This window comes from Molothrus aeneus, chromosome 3 (assembly GCF_037042795.1).
Source record: "Molothrus aeneus isolate 106 chromosome 3, BPBGC_Maene_1.0, whole genome shotgun sequence".
NCBI lineage: Eukaryota > Metazoa > Chordata > Aves > Passeriformes > Icteridae > Molothrus > Molothrus aeneus.
The window spans coordinates 83435196-83456654 of record NC_089648.1 but is presented as its reverse complement, the minus strand read 5'-3'; the positions used below and the strand labels follow the sequence as shown (position 1 = coordinate 83456654).

General features: G+C 39.6%; 1 protein-coding gene across 1 annotated transcript in view; it reads right to left on the bottom strand.

The window, feature by feature from the left end:
- Positions 1–21459, bottom strand: part of DLGAP2 (DLG associated protein 2) — a 453649-nt gene that overhangs the window by 374126 nt on the left and 58064 nt on the right. Inside the window, exon 2 of the mRNA XM_066547283.1 lies at positions 425–479. Coding sequence (XP_066403380.1) covers positions 425–479 — 55 coding nt within the window. The remainder of the gene's footprint in view (positions 1–424; positions 480–21459) is intronic.

Sequence of the window (21459 nt, the reverse complement as noted above, 5' to 3'; positions counted from 1 at the left end):
CTCCTCTACTTTATAACCACAGGGCAAGCAATTATCTGCAGTCAGAGCTACCTGCAATTTAATGCTTAGTACTTTTGTGAATCAACAGGACCAGGCTGCAGACTTCAGCATTAAACCCCTTTTCTTGACAAAGTAGTAAGTTTAGAGTTAAAAACATATAGATCCTTCAGAAATTCATACAAATAACTTTATAAGCGAGACCTGAGAGCAACCTTTGCAATGGTGCCACCTCCAGCATGTTAACAGAATACATAAAATCTTCACATGAAAGCAGGTAATTTAAACAAAACACCCAAGTTAACATTCCCTATAAGATAATTTCAATGACTATAAATAGCAAACAAGGCCTCTCCATATAATCCAATTTGTGCTTGTGTTTCTCCAAATCATATAACAATATTAACTCATTAAACAAAAAGTTTACCTGTGTTCCTGTCAGGTAAAATACAGCAATGCTTCTGCAGTATGCCAGGCAGAACCTGTGGCAATAAAGAAACAGGTGTTAATGGATACATGTATTTTAACATCATATGAAAAAAAGCCAGAGACTGCTGGAATGATGCATTTACTGCATCTAATCAAGCTTTGTGCTCTCAAACTGAATCCAAACTAACCATCATGTAATGTAAAAGTGAATCCTGTTCATCAGAACTGCAAACAGAGAAGAATCTTGCAAAATTAGCTGCTGACTACCTGCCTGTAAAGTTCATTTCACATTCTCCCATTGATTACAATATCAAAAGTTGATTCAAAGAACCTAAGACCATAATCAAACATGCTCAACTTAGAAAGACAGTATGTTATCAGTCAGTGATGCTGCTGTCCCTGATTTCACACACGTGGCCCTGGGGTTATGCACCCAGCTCATTGTAAACCACTCAAGTCCAAATTTCAAAGCACACCATTTTGCTCTCCACACAGCCAGTTCCAGTGGACAACAGAAAACTACAGAAGCTTGAGTAGGAAACTCAAGGGAATAGGGACAGAGAAGATGCACATTTTGTAGTTCACCACGTCCACCATAGTGCAATGCTTCTGGCAGCCAGTGAGAAATGCTGAGGAAGCCAATCACAAACACTGTCAGCAGGTCAGGACTGGGTTATAAGTGACACAGCCTCCCAAAGCATTCACAGAAAGTTAATTCACTTTATAAAGAAACCCATTGCTTTTTATACCTTAGCTCTCTACAGGTGGACCTGATTAGTCCTTTAATTAAAACACCATCACCATTGGCTAATTAAGAAACCACCCTTTGGTAAACAAATCTCCATAACACATTCCACATGTTCACAACAACAGGTGCAGCAAGTTAAGATAAGAATTGTTTCTAATTGTTTTCTCTGATCTCTTCACAGCCTTTCCCAGAACGATGCCTGGCAAAGTTGTCTGTTGCTCTCTGTGACCAGAGAGCTGCTACCACACACCACTGGCCCTTTCCCACAGGCAGGACCTCATCCTTCTTCACAGATTTGCATATTAAATTCACCAATTTTGGTGCAGACAATCAGCTTTGGTACTCTTACTAGTAACAACCTGTACTTAAAGCACCCAATACTTAATTCTAATCTGATCTTAAAATCTAGAATTTGCACCCTGGACAATGATATGAGCATCAGTAAAACTGTAGCTTAATGGCTTTTCTTTTGCTTTTTCTGGGAAAAAGCCAATTAAAAATCACGCTCGAAGACAGCTTCTTAACATTTACCCTTGAAGATCAACATGAACCCTTCACAGTCTGAAATATAAAAGAAAAAAACCAGTTAGTTTCTACAGACAGCAGGCCAGCACCACCACTGTCAGGATATCCTGGCCTTCCAACCTCTAAGAAGACCCCAAGCACCACCACAGCTATCATTGAGTTCTGAAAATCCAGGAGGTACAATATTTCAGGGAATAGAGACATTTCTATTTTTCCCAAAGGCTGCTATTGCTGTTTGGCCAGGATTAGCAGGTAGGGATGAGTGTGGTCAGAGCCAGACCTGCAGAGCCCTGTGGCAGGGCCGCACATCCCCATCCCTCCCTGTGGGACTTTTCCAACGCTGGCTTTCAGAGCACCAACTCCTCAGCTTGTGTGTCCTCCAGCAAAGCAATTTAAAGTCTTAAGAACCTTGCTGCACCATGCTTCCTCCTGAATTCACATATGGAGACAGGGCCATTGCAAAGCACTGCTCTCATTGCCATTATTATTTCACCAGTCAGTCTGTGGCCAGAAAGCCTCCCTGAATAAAGCAATGGGTACAAATGACAGGGATGAGAATGGTCTCCCCATCCAACTCATCTGAATTTCACAGAAGGCACAGCATTTAAATGTAAGCTTTCACAAAAGTAATTCACTTGTTTTGGCATTATTCTGAACCTAAGCTTGTGGATAAAAGGTAAAAAAAATCAGTTTGCTTTACCCTGCTTCATAGGCAGCAGGCAGCTTGTATTTTGGGAAGAATCAATGGCACAAATAACAATTTTCTGAAAACCACACTCACCATTCTACAGTGTGTCTTACATTTTTGAATTTTAAAAAAACCCAATAATTCTTGGAAGTACAATGTCATATGTACAAACTATAGAATTTTCCTTAGGGCCATGGATAGAAATAACAGCAATCTTACAGGCATCGAAAGCATAAAAATTAGAAGCAGAGAACAAAGAAATCCTAAAATGAGCTGAGACAGTCTTTCAAAGCAGTGTAACACAAAGACTGAATTTTAAAAACATACTGTCTTACTCAGACATAAAGTAACATTTAGTTCCTCTGGAATCTGTCACATTTTCTTCTCCAAATTCACGGATGATGAAGAAGCATTATGAATTTATTATGAGCTCCCAATTAATCAAATTAAGGCTGAAATTAAAAGTAGAGACAGCAAAAAAAAAAAAAAAAAAGCAGGTCTGAAGTTGTAAAACAACTCAATGGGGGAAAAAAAAAAGCTCTAGAAAATAGTTTACCCTTCCTGGTAGACTGGATATAGATAAAAGAACAGACATGTGAAAAAATCACAAAAACATTTATTTGTCCCTTTCCTGCACTCTCTTTAAGCACTAAGTAGGCAAACAGTATGGCAAAGTCTTAAACAATGCTTCCTGCTCCCCAGCCCTTTAACATGTTTACCCTGCACAAAGCCAGTTTCTGGCTGGTAGGAGTTTGATATCAACCTCCCACTTACTTATCTATAGTATACAGATTTTTACACTGTACCCATCTCCATGGTATCCAAGAGCCTTTTCACACTGCTCTCCTCCCACTTTCTCCCTACTTTGTTTCTCTCCTCCCTAGGGAAACTGACAGGAGAATTCCTCAGCAAAACTGTCACCTTTCCCTCTACAAGCCTGTCCTTTCCCCTGCTGCTTTTCTTTCATTCATTTGCATGCTGTAATACCCAGTTTATTGCTTAAAATGCCTAAAATACCTGATCAGTCTCAGAGATCTTTCTCTCATTTTACGGAAGATCCTTAGATTTTTTGTTTCCTTTTGGTTGTTTGAAATTTACCCACATGGGCAATTTGAGGGAGAATCTCTGCCCAAAGCAGACTTGGATTGGTTTCTGCTGTAGAAATCAAAATATGTGAGCAACCAGAGGGATTTACTTGTGGGGAGGGGAGGCAAAAGAGAAACAGGTTGCAATGATATTAACTGATGATTTAATCTTCAGTTGTTTTATGACTCTCAGCTGGGAGTTAAGGCATTGCAATACTAAATTAAAAATGGACTCATAGATGCAGAAACAGAATAAATAATACAGCAGGTGGTATGTCCTTCACATCAAGGTGCTTCCCTAGCAGTAGGCAAATTAACTTTGGTCAGTGGTATACAGCTAGACACTCATATGTAGCAGGAACATAGTCTTTGCTTATGATGCCAAGATGAAAGCATCCTCAAATTCAGTGAAAAATACTAATTCTTGTAGTTGGATATTGATTTGGGTGCATTTACATTTGTCTTAATTTTAAGGTTGCTGTGCTTAGAGATATATAAATATACAGCTGTCATAATCAATGTTCAAATTTTAACTTGTAGCTATACATAATATAGGTATTCAGAAAGCTCCTCAGAGCAGCACAGGGTAGCTACATAGCTGGTTTAACTTTAATAAAGATCATATTTTTATAAGTTGACTTGGAAACTTTCCTTCAATTTCTTTAAAATAAGACAGATAAGTCCTTTGAGTGTTCAGTACACAACTTTTTTTTTGTTCTTAGAGTGATATAACTAGGATTTATTCCTAAAAAACAATTGAAGTTTGGAAAGTATTAACTTCAAACCCACTAAAAAATCCCCACTTTACAGAGAAGCAGAAATGTGAAGCAAAATAATTCTCATGTGCAAAAAAGCCTCTGTGAAATGGATATCTACTCACTTAAAAGGATCTGCTGCACAAAGATGATCAGGCCTCTCTTTGGTACTGAATGATAAAATGTTTTGCTTTCTACTCCACTTATGATTGGACTGCTAAAATAGCCATAGAAAAATGAGCTGTATACTATTTTTCCTTCTCAATTTACATTTTTTTCTGCTAAAAATTGAGTCAACTGAAAATGAATGTTTCACAGGTCCAAATTTGCAGAACACCCAACTCAGGAGTTCGAGTGCTTGATAAGTGAAATTTAAGGCAGAACTTAACAATGATTTATACTGTGATTTGTAACTTGCCAGAAGGAAAGAAGCTCAACTTGAATTTCCAAGATGAGACAATATTTTTCTGCTTTTTACATCCTAGAAATCCAATGAATTCAAAGACTAGAAAATCAGAACATACCCTTTTAGGCATGCCAGCCACACAGGTCCTGTTTGTGGCCCTTGTGGTCATGTTCAGCCATTTCCAAGGATTGCCTCTGGGTGAGCCCCCCATGCTCCAAACCTCCCTCCCCACAAAACTATTATGATTAGCTTGTCAGGCATTTTGATTGCAAGAATAGGATAACATCAAAAAAGAAAATGTGTCAAAAACATACTGGGGAAATCCACATCAATTTATAAAATTTCAGAGAAAGGAGCTTCCAGAATTTGAGATTTACTCATACACTGATGGTTGCAAAGAAATGATCCATGGGCAGAGTCAGCCACCAAGTGTGCCCTGTATCTTCTATGGAAGCAGTACAGTACTGGAGACAATTCAGGTTAGATATTTGGGTGTGATCCAGTGAGTTCCTATCTATTTTGTCTTTCAAATCTTGTGTCTCTTCTTTGGAAAAGAGAGACACCTCCTAGACCTTGCTATCTGCAGTGCTCTGTGCTAAGCACTGCTGCCTTCCTACCATCCACACAAACCTCATGGAATTAATGTTTTCTGTTTTCATTCAAAGGATCATATCCATTCTATCTCTGTATTTGGTTTTCCTTATATTTGTCTCAGGGCTTTTTAGGAAACTTTTTAGGAAAAAATTATTTGTCAGCTACTTCAGAGCAGTTTTGGAATAATGTTTGTAATAGATCTTAAATCACTGGAAATTCTGTGCTCATGCTTCTCTGAATGTCTCTTGTTGCCTTCTGTCATTAAAGGGGTATACTATATTTTTGTTTTAATTTGTATTATTGTTTCCATTTATTTTTGGCTTCATACCTGAGGATTTTAGATGTCATTGTCCCATTAGCACTGTTGGAGGAGAAGGAACCTCTCTGGAAGTTATTCACTGGTGCTTCTTAAGCAGAAAAGAAGCATTTGGGATTTGGCTTCTCACAGCAGCAACTTATCTGTCAGGTCTGTAAAGGTATCTGACTCAAGACAGGGTGTTCCAAGTAGGCAAGGTTTCCTGTTCACAAGCTGTTGGGTGATACAAGCCACCATAAATCAAAGGCTTATCATTACAGTGTAACCATAATTCTTTCAGAGCAGACAGGCTCATGCAGGATAAGGGGAAACAGTTTTAAACTAAAAGTGGAGACATTTATAGTAGGAAGAAATTCTTTACTCAGAGGGTAATGAGGCACTGGAACAGGTTGCCCAGAGAAGTTGTGGATGCCCTTTCCCTGAAAGTGTGCAAGGTGAGGGATGGGACTGTGACCACCAGCCTACTCTAGTGGAAGATGCCCCTGCCTATGGCATGGAGGTTGGAACTAGATGATCTTTAAGATCCCTTCTAACCCAAGTTTTCTATAATTCTCTGATGATTCTATGCAACCAGGTGGTGAAGTGCTGTATCAAGGCTGCTTGCCTTCAGATTTCTAACAATATGCAGTTGGTTCAACATACCAAAGCCAAATCTGAACTTCATAGCACTCCCACAAGCATAATTATATTTGGTTGAGCTTTTTAAGGGGTATCTAGGGAGTCCATCAACAAATACCAGTTATCATTTCCATTCCTGTAAGAACTCAGAAGATAACTTCATTACTAGTGTGCCTCTTCTGTGTCTCAGTTGAAGCTGATATTGATAGAGCCTACACCATCAGCAACGGTTCCAAGTTACTCCTAAAATCAGTCCATGAAATATCCAGCTCTGGCAGAAGAGAGCATCAGGACCAGTGGCACCTGCCTTCCCAAGGCTTCCTCCAAAACCATATGTGTTCCCTGTCAGAGCAACACAGACCCCACTTGCAATGGCAAAGCTGGCCCAAGTAGAACACATTAAGATTTGATTTTTTTTCCTCTGTCAGGTACTGCTGGAAGTAGTAGAGATTTTTGCAAGACCTTTCAATTGTTGCCTGTGAGCTGTCAGTTCTTCTGCCCTCCCAAGGAAACAACCTTTCCCCTTAGCTCCTGATGAGACGTGCCCTGCTGCAAAGGCACTCTGTGCCAAAATGTCTCCCAGCCACGGCAGTGCGAGTGAGAAGCCAGGCTTGTCAGTTCATTGCATTGTATTCTGATGAGATAGCCCAGACTTGTCCAATTATGTTTCTTTAAGATTTTACTAGATTGCTATGGTCCAATGTCCAATTTCTCATATACACTGATGAACATCCAATATCCAATTTCACATATTCACTGATGTTTTAATTCCTTTTTCCAAAAGCTAATTTAGTGTCCATACAGAGCTTGCTAATGATTTGTCTGGTTTGTGGGGTTTTTAGCAAAAGTATTTTCCTATATCATCCTCTGCCTTAGCCACCATTCCCAATTCGTTATCAAGAACATAAATAAAACATGATAATTTTGTGGAAAGGCAAACTTACAATGAAAATAAATAAATCATGTTTGCCATGTATCAAACACTTTGGCATTGTATCAATGTATTTATCATTGCACACCTTATCACATTTAAATATGTATATTGTGTCCTTTTAATTTCAAATAAAAGGAAATGTTAAAGAGGATGAATTTCAAAAATATTCTGAAAATATTACAATATCCATATTAATACGTGTTCTTTTGGATTGTTTTACATCTCAAAAAATGAAACTTCTCTACAATTTCTCTAATTAAAGGAAGTAATGACAGCAACAATAGAAGGAACATTTCCTTAGCAGAGTTTTCAACAAAAGGTGACAGACATTTAAGTAATGAGAAAATCATTGATTGCATTATCTACTTTTTATATCTCAATCAAAACTAAGAGAAAATAACTCCAGAAGAGAGAGTATAGTGCTACAATGACCCCAGATAACATAGCTGATCTTGCACTGCCATTGGCTTTATTACTCCTTCTATCCAGTTACCATGACAAGTTAAACTGAAACACAGGCTTGATAATTTTTTGATGACCCAGGAAAGAAAAGATGATAACCATTATGATACTTTTCAGAGTAATGTTAGCATGAATCTGCATTAGAATGAACTAATTATAACTGCCCTACAATTAATAAATACTTATAAATATGAATCTTTTAGAAGTTATCATCTGATGTGTAATCCACATTGCTTTCATAATATAATATACCAACTAAATAAAATAACTAGCCAAGCCTGAGCAAAAGAACCCTATGTAGACTGCAATTAGCTCTGAGGTGATTCAAAATAGTACCTTAAAGCAGTCTTTTCATACTTAATGCTTACTTAATGGTAGAAAAATATGTAGTGGTGCTGCAACAGCCACAAACCCTATTTATTTCCAACTTCCTTTTCAGTATTTAGACACTTAGAGAACAATACATCAGCAAGAGCAAAAAACTCTTTTAAATCTTTCATTTGTCAGAAGTTTACACTCTTGACAGACAGAACAAGACTTTGCTGCAGTGATACATATACTTCTGACCTCTGGGTCCAATTACTGTAATTGGCAGCACTTACAAGAGATTCCACAAATTATTTAAGATGCCTAAGACTAAATACAGCATGGTAAATACAGGTTCACTTGGAACTCTCCACTTTGTTGTTCAAATAATTGCACAATTACACCATTGTCCAAAACTATGCCTTCAAAAATCTGGAACAAGGAATGTCAAAGTTCTCTGAAGCAGATGATGCTCTCAAAGTGCTCTGAAGCTGAGAGATGATGATGTGGTCCTTCCCAGACTAATTTTGCTGTGAGGAAGAGGACAAGACTTTTCAGTTGATGTTTTAATTCCCTTTTCCAAAAGTAAATTAATAGGAGGATAAACCTCAGGATAAAAGCAATTGCATTTTCAACTTTCTTTCAGGTGAAGCACTCCTAAGTATCTCATCCTCTGATTGACAGCAGGCTGACCATGTTCCAGCAGCATGCCCACATGGCCAAGAGGGCCAATGGCATCCTGGCCTGTATCAGGAATAGTGTGGCCAGCAGGACTGACCATTCTTCCCCTGTTCTTGGCACTGGTGAGGCCAAACCTTTAGTGCTGTGTTCAGTTCTGGTCCCCCCAGTTTAGGAAGCATTTTGGGGTGCTGAAGTGAGTCCAGAGAAGGCAGCAAGGCTGGTGAAAAGTCTGGAGCACAAGTCTTCTGAGGGTTGGCTGAGGGAGCTGGGGTTTTTTAGCCTGGAGAAGAGGAGGCTCAGGGGAGACCTTATCACTCTCTACAGCTGCCTGAAAGGAGGTTGCAGCCAGGTGGGGGTTGGTCTCTTCCTCCAGAGAACAAGTGACAGGACAAGAGTCTTAAGCTGCATCAAGGGAAGTTTAGGTTGGAAATTAGGAAGAAGTTCTTCTCAGAAAGGGTGATTTGGCATTGGAATGCCAGGGAAGTGGTGGAATCACAGTCCCTGGAGGTGTTTAAGACTGCATGTGGCACTCTGTGCCATGGTCTGGTTGACAAGGTGATGTTAGGTCATGGGTTGGCTCAGTGATCTCAAAGGTCTTTTCCTGTGATTTGATCCTGTGATTCTGTGATCAGGTATACAGTCATTGTACACATTAGCAACCAAAATAAACAAATTCACTTTCCTGAGATTGTACCTGAGAAACAAGTCTTGGTGTAAAATAGAAATCATGAACATTTCTTCTATCTCTTACCACCATGAGCAGCACTGACATCTCCTACCTAATGGCAGTAGCCTAGATGCAAGACCTCCTGTCTCTGGCATGATAGGAACATGGGGATCATGGGCACAGAACTAACTGTGGCAGATCACTTAGAGTCCAATGGTCAGTCACAACTTTCCACAGAGACACTGCAGAAGTAAAAACCCAAGCTCCATCTTGTGCTGCAGAAGGAATAGCCAGACCAGCTATCTGAGGAGTTTGCTGCTTGCCTGGAGCCCAAGTCCTGTGTGTCCTACAGCCCTTGCAGAGGCTCAGCCAGCCCCTGCATTACACCCCTGACCTGCACATCCAGGGGGATCAAGGAGGGGAACACTTCAGTTAACTGGATATAGCAAATACATGAGGCTAGATAGAATCCAAGGGGTACAAGGGTGATGACTGTGAGTTCTCTCTCTGTCTTGGAAAGTGATCATCTTCTCAGGGCAAGAGGTAGGGGGATCCTGAGAAAGAGAAGAGAAGGCTAAAGACATGCTAGAGACTTTTTTCTTGTGGAATCTTCATCCTTGAAGATTTTCAAAACTCAGATGACAAAGTCCTGAGAAGCCTGCTCTAACTTTGAAAGTAGCCTGCACTGAGAAGAGGCTTGGACTTGATAATCTCTAGAAGTCACTTCTGACCTAAGTTATTCCACAATTTTAATAAATTAGATTTAATGTACTGATACAGTCAAATATCACAGTAAAATATAAGATTAAAATGCATCAGCTCCTCTATCCTCCTTCAAATATAGTTTTAATTGACATATGCAATTTCTGTTTGTACTAATGAATCTTAAATTTGAATAGTGAGTACATTTACATCCATCTGCAAAACCCAAAAGCTGTATAGAATCATAGTAGCTTTAGAAGGCAGCTAAAGACAGGTATTTCCTCAGAAGTTACTAGTCACCCCAGGGCTATAATTGTTTAATTTGTGAGAGTAATGTGTGGAGAATTATTTGGCCCAGGAAGTTGCTTATGAAATCTTAGCTGAACTGCAATGATTTATCTTTAAGCATCTGCATTGGCTGTGACCGAGGTAAAGTTCACAGCCCTCACAGTGCTGGGATTTGCATTGGCAGCTGGATGGGTGTTGATGACACACCAGTGTTTTGGCTACTGCCAAGCAGTGCCGTCCCTCTGACATCCCTTCCCTCATCAAAGTGATGGGAGTGGGCAAGATCCTGGCAGGAGACCAGGCCAGCTGACCCAAATTAGCCAAAGGGATATTCCATACCAGATGGTGCCAGCTCAGATATAAAAGCTAAGGGAGAGAGGATGAGGGGGAGCATTTGTGATTCTTCAGAGTTTGCCTCCTAGAGGAACCATTACACATGCCAAAGTCCTGCTTCCCAGGAAGTGTCCAAACATCACTCACTGATGGGAAGTAGAGACTGACCTTTCCCTTTGCTTATGTGCATACAGACTCTCCCTTCCTTCCTTCCTTCCTTCCTTCCTTCCTTCCTTCCTTCCTTCCTTCCTTCCTTCCTTCCTTCCTTCCTTCCTTCCTTCCTTCCTTCCTTCCTTCCTTCCTTCCTTCCTTCCGCCACTTCTGCCACTTCCGCCACTTCCTTCCGCCACTTCCTTCCTTCCGCCACTTCCTTCCACCACTTCCGCCACTTCTCCCCCCCCCCCCCATGGCTGTTCTCCATCTTAGTCTCTCCCCTGTCCCACTGGGAAAGGGAATGATGGAACAATTAGTGGGCATCTGGCACCCCAACAAAGTCAACCCACTACATCAGCATCTGGTGGGATTTTGAGCAAATACAAATTCTAGAGCTTGCTATACAAATACTGGAGCAGAACAAACAACTTCATTTTCACTCTCTAAAATACAAAACAAAGTAACAATAGCCTCTTTTCTTCCCCCTGCCCTAGTCTATTAAGGTACAAAGCATGTATGGGCAGGCCTTGCAATGCCTAGACTGCAAAGTCTCCTGTTTGGAGAGGATGGTACTACAGTGGTAGGAATAACCCCTCTGGGCAAAGAACACCTCAGTGTTACTCATCACTGCCATACCCTGGGGCTACACACCAAAAAGGTGCAGGTAAAGATTGGTATAGAGCAAGGCTACAGGAAATCACAGCAAATACTTTTAGGTTGGAGAATTTTAAGCCCTTCAGCAGATAGGTCCTGGCTACCTCCCCACACTTGTAACTCATCTGACAGACTGACAGCGCACACACATGCTATGCACTGCAGATAGCACTGCTACTGTCCCTGACAGTTTTCTCTTTTATTTCTCCTGAGTAGAAGTCATAGTTCTCCTTATGGGACATTTTGGATCCTACATGCCTCCCTGCTCTTTCCAGAGGGCTGAATCCCTGCCAGGCAGAGCTGAGCTGGGCTGCAGTAGCCTGCAGCACACCCACATGGTGGAAAAAAACTCCTTCTCTCTCAGGAAGGGTCTCCAGTGAGCACACCAAAACCAGAGCTGGAGAAGTGGAGTTGCCTCACCATCAGGGAGAGGGTTGCACCTGGCGGCACCAACCTTCACCATGCCCCTGGTACCTCTCAGGGCAGCATGTGATTCCTCAAAGGTTTTGTTAGAGATGTGGGATGTTTCCTTGCTTCCATCTCACCCACATACCATCAACAAACCCAGCCACTAAAACCCTCTCAGGTTTTAGTCTGGGAGATTATTGGGAAATATGTTTTTACTGTGGCTTGTTGCAAGACATCTTTTTAATGCACAATGACAAAAAATTATGTGATTCAAATGCACAGATTATTGAGATAATAAAAATACATATAAGGCAAATGCCAGGGAATACCAGGTGGTATTTCTCCTTGCTGTTCTGGAATTGTACTTAGGATTTATGTGTGAAGCATGTGGATTTTAAATATTTTGATGCCTATGCTTGCATTGCAGAAGCAAATCTATTAAACATGTAAAACAGAGTAATAGTCCTTCCATGTATCTTTGTTACAAAGATACTAACTGTCATTAAAAATTAAAGTTTTTGGTTTTGTGCTAGGACTTGGCTACAATGGACTGCTTTATTCTACTGTGTAGGAGTCATATAGATACAAAGACATTCAGCTCAAAATTATGAACAAGATAAAAGAGGATGTTTTAAGTGTAAAAGCTACCACAACAAAAATAAGAGAGGAAACAACTTGCATTTATGGTGCTGGTATCACAGATCTTTCCTGCTCTGAAGTGAACTCATATCAAAAATTGTGAATCATTACTTCAACTCTCCAATAAGTTACTTAATGGTTTATAATTTATTAGTAGTTTGGCTTTTAGAAACTATTTGATAAATCAAATTTTAAATTTATTAATAGCTAAAAATAGACATCACCTGTATAAATGTGGGAAACGGAAGCCTCCACTGTGGAAGGACCAGAGTCTGCAAATTTTATTTGGTATTACATGTCAAACAAGGTTTTTATATGTTTGTCACTTTGGAGAAGTTGAGACTCTAGACATAAGTAGCACTTTGTCATTGATGAGAGACCCACTGAGATGAATCAGATGTCTGGTATTTCACCTAGCCATTTTCCCAGGTGAAAGTTCCCCTGAAAATTGGGCACCAGACACAATTTTTCCAACAGTTGCTTTGTTGTGCTATGTAAGTCAAGTCCATTAGTCACCTTTTGGCCTAACACACAAACTGAAGCAGCAGCACACTAAAGAACTCATTCACAGGCAAAACTGGGACAATTCACTCCTGATGGACAGCTGTAAGTGACAGCAGAAAACCAGAGAAGGATGGATTATTTTTAGGAATACTTAGTTCATAGATTTAGGCTATACAACTCTTTCATGCAAAGAGAACAAACAGAGAAGGATGCCTGTGCCTCATTCATGCCCTTGGCAATGTTTGATAGCACAGGGGGATATAAATTTCAGAACACAAAGCAACTACCCACACCTCCTTCCTCAATGAGCAGGCATTCTTATGGAAATAATAGCTTTCTCTTTAAGACCAAAATATTACCCACATTTCATTCAGTGTTGAACAATATGATAGTTTATTGCAAGCCCCAGTCAGCTGGAGAGATTTTGCTGAAGGTGGGATAAAACAAGGATAGTTGTCAGCAAGCAGGTTATAATTATTTCAGTACCAGTTATACAGTTATGCTTCTGGTGGTGATTTTTAAGGAGGGAGATCACCATTTGTGCAGTCAGTTTTTGAGAATACAAAACTGCAAGAGTGGTAGGGCAGCTTTAATCTGTGAGCTGATGATACCACACTGTTAAAACTGTGCTGCTTTGATGCATTGCTCTAATCTTTGATCGGTTTAGCGTGCACATACCACAGGTGATCCAAAGCTGCACAGAGAGAAAGGGTATTTTTGATGCCTCTTAAGGGGAGAAGACAGAGGTAAAACACACAAGTATGCCTATTTCTCTGCAGTTGATGCTCCTCCAGTGCAGTGGGAGAAGTGAAGGGAGCTTGGGGAATCCCCAGGAGTGTTGCAAAGCTGGCAGACGTAAAATACCCAATGCACTCTTGGGGATAGTCTTAAACTGAGCACTGGAGATGACAGTGCTGTCTCACCTCTAGAGAGACAGGCAATAGAGGCACAGCTTATCTACAAGATGGGAGATTGAACTTCAAGTTAAGTATCTGACAAATGGAGATGGGAGAATCTTATCTTTTAGATGGCTGCCATGAGCTGCTATTGTGAAATAACATTCATCTTCTCTGATGAAGCTTTTCTTCATTTTGCACAGTTAGAAAAATTTACTAATGTTACTCAGACCACAAAGAGTTCTAAAATTTAGCTCTCAGAGGTCTTGAAAAAAAATTAAAAAAAAAAAATTAAAAAAAATAGAGAAGTTCCTGCCTTTTTCATAACACTCATTTAAGTATTTTGTACAAAGCAGAATTACTTTCATAGAATAAGTCCCCAATGTTAGAGCACTGGAGTGGGGAAGAATTGAAAATAATCAGAGGAATATTTGGATCTGTGCTAACTTCACCCTAGAACAACACAGTTAGTACTCCCCTGTAAAGAAATTATTAACAATTAACACTTTTCTTTAGCTCTCTACATTTTTGGGGTGTTGTAAGGCTTGCATGGGGCAGTGAGGCTGTACAAAGTTAAATAGTTCTCTGACTAGGACAAATTTTTTACTGTTTTTTTTTTTTTTATGATGCTTCTAGAGTTTTCATTTACCATCAGAGAAATGAGCACAAGAACTGGTGCAAGGGTACAGGAACATTGTTTTGTTGGTAAATGTATACGTGAAATGACCTTTTATGTATCCATTTTCTGAATTAAAAGCTAAAGTAAATGTAGTTTTAGAAGCTTTTTTTTTTCTGTCTTGACTATCCAGTTGAAAATAAATTGTTTTCAGCTTGTTTGTTTTTAATTCTTCATTTCATGTTGCTTTCAAGGAAATGTCACCTCTCAAGAACAAAAGGTTAAGTCACACAATGCTGAACTATATAATCAGTCTGCTTGACAAGCCTAGGCTGCTGAAAATATTAAAGAAGGAGCACCTGACTAGTAGACAAGCCATCTCAACTGACAAAATTTCCTTTTCCAGTGTTTTAATTATTCTCATGGGTCATCCCATCATCATATATATCAGCATTGATGTTACCTCATGACTGGTAAACACCAGCAATTTATTTTCTTCAAACCAGAATCTGCAATTAGTAATGAAATTTCCTGAGCCTGTCCCAGTTGCACTGGTGTGATGAAAGACTAAAGAGCTCTGCCACTCAGCATTTGCATTGCTTATTCTAGCCAAAACCCTATTAAAAAAGCTAGCAAAAATGTTTTGACACAGACAAGATTCCAAAGTATAAGTAGCCTGTTTATTTACAAGAATGATCTGCAATATCCTACTGAATTTCAGACTGCCTTAGATTTATGAGTTTTTGTTATTCAAACACAAAAAAGAGCCATGAGGTAACTGCAGCTAATTTGCTGATTGGAGTGCTTGGAGAAAGTGGCAATTCATTTTGTGCCCCTCATTTAAACACTAAGAGAAGATATTGTAATCTGTGAACTAGAACAGAAACATTATTGTTATGTGACATAGTGTGGAAACTCATATCAATGCAAATGAGGGGGGAAAATTGTTAAATAAAATAAACCACTACTTCAGTACCTGTGGGTATTTTCCTTTGACCCATCTTCAGGAAAGGATGCTCCTTTAAATTCATACTGATTTTTGAGGCAGATAAGTAAATGCTTTCTACCTTTCAAAGGCAACCTGCTGTTTGCTATCCATATTTTTTCATATTTAAAATAACGAGACCAGGAAGATAAGCAAACTTATGTACATGATAATAGAAGGCAATATTTACATTGTGCTACTGATGAAAATATGTTTGAAGATATGTTTTGTATTCACTTGTTTGAACAAATAATTAATTCATGCTGAAGCCTCTTCAAATGCATGGATATGACATGGTCTACTCTTGATCACAAAGAAAACAACAGGAATTCTGGTCCCCTCTTCAGTGCTGGCTTCCTCACTGGCATGTACTGTGTCCTTGTCATTCTTTGTAACTATGAATTCAAACAATTGGAAATGGGAAACAGACACTTGGCATTCTTTGCTGGAAATCAGATTTAAAACCATGGAAAACATAAAGTCTGAATGTGATTACAGATTTAACTAAAAGCATTAGGGGTGAAAAAATGTAATAAGCCTTTGAGGTATCAGCAGAGTAAGGTCAGAACAGTGTAAGAGTCACAAAAATTTACATATAACTTGAGGAAACAGAACAAAATAGCATTAAAATAGCACAAAATACCATTGGCCTCAGAATAATAAAAGAAATGTTCCAGGGGTCATGTATGTTTGCTCTTTGACTTGGCACACAGTTGTTTATTATAGTTCTGTATTTTGTTGTGATAAATATCCATTCACAAGTCAAGCCCTGATTCAGCAGTATGTCCACATTTAATCCCATATTGAACTGCAGAATATACACTTAATTATTTTATTGGGTTGCAGCATAAATATAATCACTACTAGATCTATTATTAAATTATAAATATTTAAATTAGTGAATCTAATAATATTTGCTATATATACATTTGGGTCATAACTTCAAAACCAATGAGTATTTCAGCTGAAAAATTTAACACAAAAGGACATAATACAAAGGGTAAACAATGTCCCTGTTTGTTACCATTGGATTTGCATCGATAGCTATGATGCTGTCATCAGCTCCCATGCAGTTTATACTGCATGTGTGGCACTCCCTGCATCCCACTGTACATTCCAGTTGTCCTGCTGTACCCTGAGCATGTTTATTACACCTGTGACACTGTTGGAGCCTTTTGCTGAGAAAGAGAAATACCAGACTGGGCACCAGAAGATTACAACTAATTGTCTACTGGTTGGCTTGGTCAATGTCTTTATGTTTAGTGCCTCAGGGCAAAATTCATCCTATAGGCACTGCTTTGAGAAAAGAATGAGGAAAAGTCACCAAGGCAGAGGCAGTCCCTTGAGGATGCTCCACAACTCTGGAACTGCACCAACAGCAAGGCTTCTTCTGCTGACTCAGCTACACTGGAACAGGTGGGTTTGGAGTAAGAGTATAGGGTATAGGGTATAAAGGAAAACAGGAATATATAGTGTATGTTCCCATACATGTGTTCATGGTTTTTACTCCAAAATTCTTTACAAAAGTAAAAAATGAAGGCCAAGAAGTTGCAATTAACTTATCATTTTTATACTAATGCTCATTATATTGAATAATATAAATAATGCAAATGAGATTGAAATTTAGCCCTACTCTGAAGAGTTACAACAACACAGGAAATGAACAACAGAAAATAAAACCTGCAGATCATTCTTGGGATCTGACAAAAAATTCTTTGTTCCCTGCTGCTTTGCCCCACACCACAAGCACAAAAAAAGAAAAAAACAAAAAAAGCTGTAAAGATCAAATAATTCAATGGTCAAACTTGGCCCTATCAAGTGATGCAAAACAGTCTTTATCAAAAACAACTAGAGCACAAAAATTAATCTAAATGAATCAAAGTAATGCAGTAGTCTTTCACAGTAAATTACTTTACTGTATACATTTCTTGCAGTAACAGCTAGAAATAATAACCTTTTGTTCCTTGAGTTTACACAGGACATTATGGATTTACTATGGGGAAGGATATTACTATAGACTAGTGGTGGGTTTTTTCAAAGGGAGGTGATTAGGTAAACCAAAGGAGCACATAAAATGCAAACACACAACCTAAAACACCAGAATTTTTCATGCTTTCTGATCTTTCATGTGTTTTTTCCAAACATGTAATTAGCTCATATATTTCCATATATATTTTTCTTTTTAACACAGTATCCTAGATATTTTATTTAATAAACCCTAAAAGTAGTAGTGTAAATAGACAAAACAGTAACTCCTTCATCTTCCCACATTTTTTAACTGATTAGACAACATTATAGCTTTCACAGAAGCAAATACTATAATTAAGTCTATCAATTTCATTACAACTTCACTGTTTTCACCTGCTCATCCTCCTTCTCCAGAATTATCCTTCTGTACCTCGATTCATCCAAAATAGCATTTGGAATGTATCACTGTAATTTGTGGCTTACTGTGAATGCTGTTTTTAGAAAGTCCACTCAAAACATGTCCATCCCTGTGAATAGGGTGTAAAGGATAAAAGAAAGCAAAGAGGGGCCCATATGCATCCTTGGGGATGGTCTGCCTTGGGAAGGCTGCTGTGGCTCCTCCTCACCCACAGTGTCCTTGTTGCAGAAATCACACCTGCATGGGAGGCAGCTCAGCTATCAGAGCACACAGCAGGTGCTGCCAAGCAGGCTCTATCTGCAGCACAGAGAGCTGGGAGGTGACTAAAATCCACGAGATGATGCCATGCTGCTGCCAGCAGAAGAGGCTGTCCACTCCTGCCCACTGCTGAGGCACCTTCTCATATGCTCATTTGGCTGCTTACCTTGCCCAATGCCCAGCCCACTCCCTTTGCTGAGCTAGCAGAAAACAAATACAGAAATAAATGAATTTTTAAAAAGCTCATTTCTGGTGGCATATTGAGCTAGATCCTGGCTTCAGAGAGAGAGGAGAACTGCACACCCAGGGAGGGATGAGGGGGACATGAGGCAGAGCAGAATGCCTTTATCTTATGCCAGCAGATGGATGAGGTCAGTGCTTTCTTCAGAGCTCACCCTGAGTTTACCAACAGTCAATTTAAATAGTAAACAGTTTTCTTAGATGTTTAAAAGTTACACCAAGCCCTTTAGAGAGGACAGGTCCAGAACTGAGGGGTCAATAATCTCAGTGGGAAGCTAAGGATAGCAGGCAGGCAGAAGAAGACCAGGGCAGGCACCCCCTTGCCTATCTGAGCTGATGCACAATTGCACATCTTCTTTTGAGAGAAAGTTAAGAGAGCTTAAACTTAAAACATCAAAATGGAACAGGAAGGGTAAACAGTTAGTTTGTGAGAATTTGAGACTAGAGTCAGGAGAAATTTCAGCCAAAAATTTTTACTCAGTGACATGAAAAGCAGCAACTGGATCTGATGGCATCAAACACCCCAAGGACAAACCCACACTGGAATCCTCACACTGTCAGCCACACTTTGATGGGTACAAAGGTTGTTTCTCAATTACTGATACAACCAATAACAATGGTTTTTCAAAAATTTCGAACTAAAAATCGAGTTTCCAGTACTAAGGCTGTCATTTCTCCTTAAAACACTTCTAAATTTTTTCAGTCCCCCAGGACAGTGAAACTACTCTGCATGAATGATTCCTTCATAAGAAAATTTCTCTTATGGTTTGTAAGCATAAATGGAATTCAGAAGTCATGTCTGACAAAGAGGATGTCCCTCGTGAGACTGCCAAAGCAATTCACATGCAGTTTATGAAATGTGGGTGATGTTATAAAACTGTTGTGTCCCTGAAAGCCCCTATGTATGTGAAGTGTGCTATTTGTGGTAGTGTTTCTGTCATTTAGCTCTGAGTTCAGAGATAGTGAGCAAACTGTTGCATGGAGAAGACCCCAATAAGTGAGAAACACTGGACAGGATAAGGACTAGGCGTGACTTGTTAAAGCAGTTCCCTGCTTTCTAATTTAGAGAGAACTTCTGTGGCAGAGAAATTTCCCTGGATGGCTTCCAGATTTTGGTTGGTGACCATCTAAATGAAAATAACCAAGGCAGTGCTGGAAGCAGGGATCAGAACTACATGCATTTGCTCCCAGAGGAGAGCCCTGAACAGACAGAAAAATCTCCTTATCTTCTCCAGGAGAGCAGCTGAATTTCAAAAGAAACACAGTGCAGTTTTTCTTCTCTAAAATCATCCATAAAAGTTACAAGATTTATTATGACTCATGTTTATACCTCCAAGGTCTGAAAATTAGACTTCTTCAGCTGCCAGGGACAGAAGCAACTTCAAACTAAGCTGGGGCTTAGATAAACCCTCTGACTTCAGCTCCCAGAGACAGTCACCTGACTTAAGATCAGTTTGGATCTGGACCCAGGAGTCTTAACTGCACTTCCCTGGCTGCACTTACCTAACACCTTTCCTAAGTCAGCTACTCCAAAGCTGTTCTTGTACCACACATGAAGGTCATTCTTCTTGAGGCAGTTTGTTCTTTATTTAATGCTAGATGTTGTAGTATATGGACTCATTTGCAGACAAATTCACAGTATCTTATGAAATTCTGGCAATGGAATAACATTCTGCTCTTTGTACTTTGGCCTCAAGAAGTGTTATTTTTCACTAATATGATCACATTATAATAAATATACTTGCTTTCTCATTCTGTCATTATAGATTATCCTTATGGCCTTGCACTAATGTGCTATTTTCCACATGTCCGGGGATTTACAGGACTCCTTCATGCTTTGAAACAAGCCATTACATATACAACAAAAGCACTACTCTTAGTCTAATCACTTTTGCTTTGCCTCTTTTTTCCTGAGGCTGCTTTGTTTTCTGGAACCTTACAATGTACTTACAAAAATCTAATGTACCTGGTGCCTATTTCTTTAAAAAATCCTGTGTAAAATGGCAGCAGACAACAATAAAAAATGGTTAAAATCAGCCATCATAGAATTATAGAATATTCTGTGCTAGAACTGACCCACCAGAGTCACTTTTTTTTTTTAATTAGATAGTTGTCTGGAAAAGGAAATGAGGAACAATTCTTTAAAGCATCTTTAACAATTCTTTGTTTCAGGTCCAGTCTGATCCAAAGCACTGCTGGCAGCTGCACTATTAATGTGTGTTATCCACAGAGAACTGAGCAGAGAGAACTCTGCTTTTCTTTCTCTCTTCTTTTCTCTCAAAAATTCACGGAAACTATTACAGACGTTCCAATCCCATGCTCCAGATGGGAGAGCCCAGAGGAACACATGATGGCTTACTTGCTACTGATATGTTTGTGTTTCTGTCCGACAAACACTGATAGTCTGGCCTAAGTACTCACTTGAAGGCACTGGGAAATGCTCCAAAATTCCCCAGTTCAGATGTGCCCAAAGAAGGTCTCTTGGCTATATTTACTTTTAGCATCCTTTGCAGTCCCTACTGACACATGCCTCACATGGATTTCTAAGGGGAATTTTATGAATCCATACTGACACTTTCAAAAGGGACACTTTCAGTACTGACACTTTGAACACTGTGACCTTATGCTTTTATAAGTGTAGCATCTTTAGCTCTTCCATTCCTGCATATTGGCTGGAAATAAGTACTTTGGTTACTTCTTTTTGATAATGGCTTCTGCATAAACTCAACAGAATAGATAAGTTACTCATGCAAGTCATGTGGAAAGGCTGCTAAGATAAAACACTGAGAAGAAAAAAATGGGGTGGATAGGAGGCTATTGTACTACAGCATTTGCAAATGCCATCAAGGAGTCTGGAGGAGATACCTGGTCTAGGCAAGTAATGGGAATAAATTGTGCTGCAAAGTGAAAAAAAAAAAAGCTGATATACAAGACAGAGGGAGAGAAGCTACTGGGGAGGTGTTCACAGTGCAAGTTTCTGACCCTCCCTCCAAGCTAGCTCAGGTGCCACCACCCTGATGGTACTTTGGAGGAGAACAGCAGCAGCCAATCTCTCTTCTCCTGGTGTCCAATCCCTGACTTTGACAGCAAGCAACAACTGGGCAAGGTGTGCTGGGAGGCATTGTACTGTCAGAGCCAGCAAGGTGTGCTGGGAGGCATTGTACTGTCAGAGTGCCCCAGAGCTGG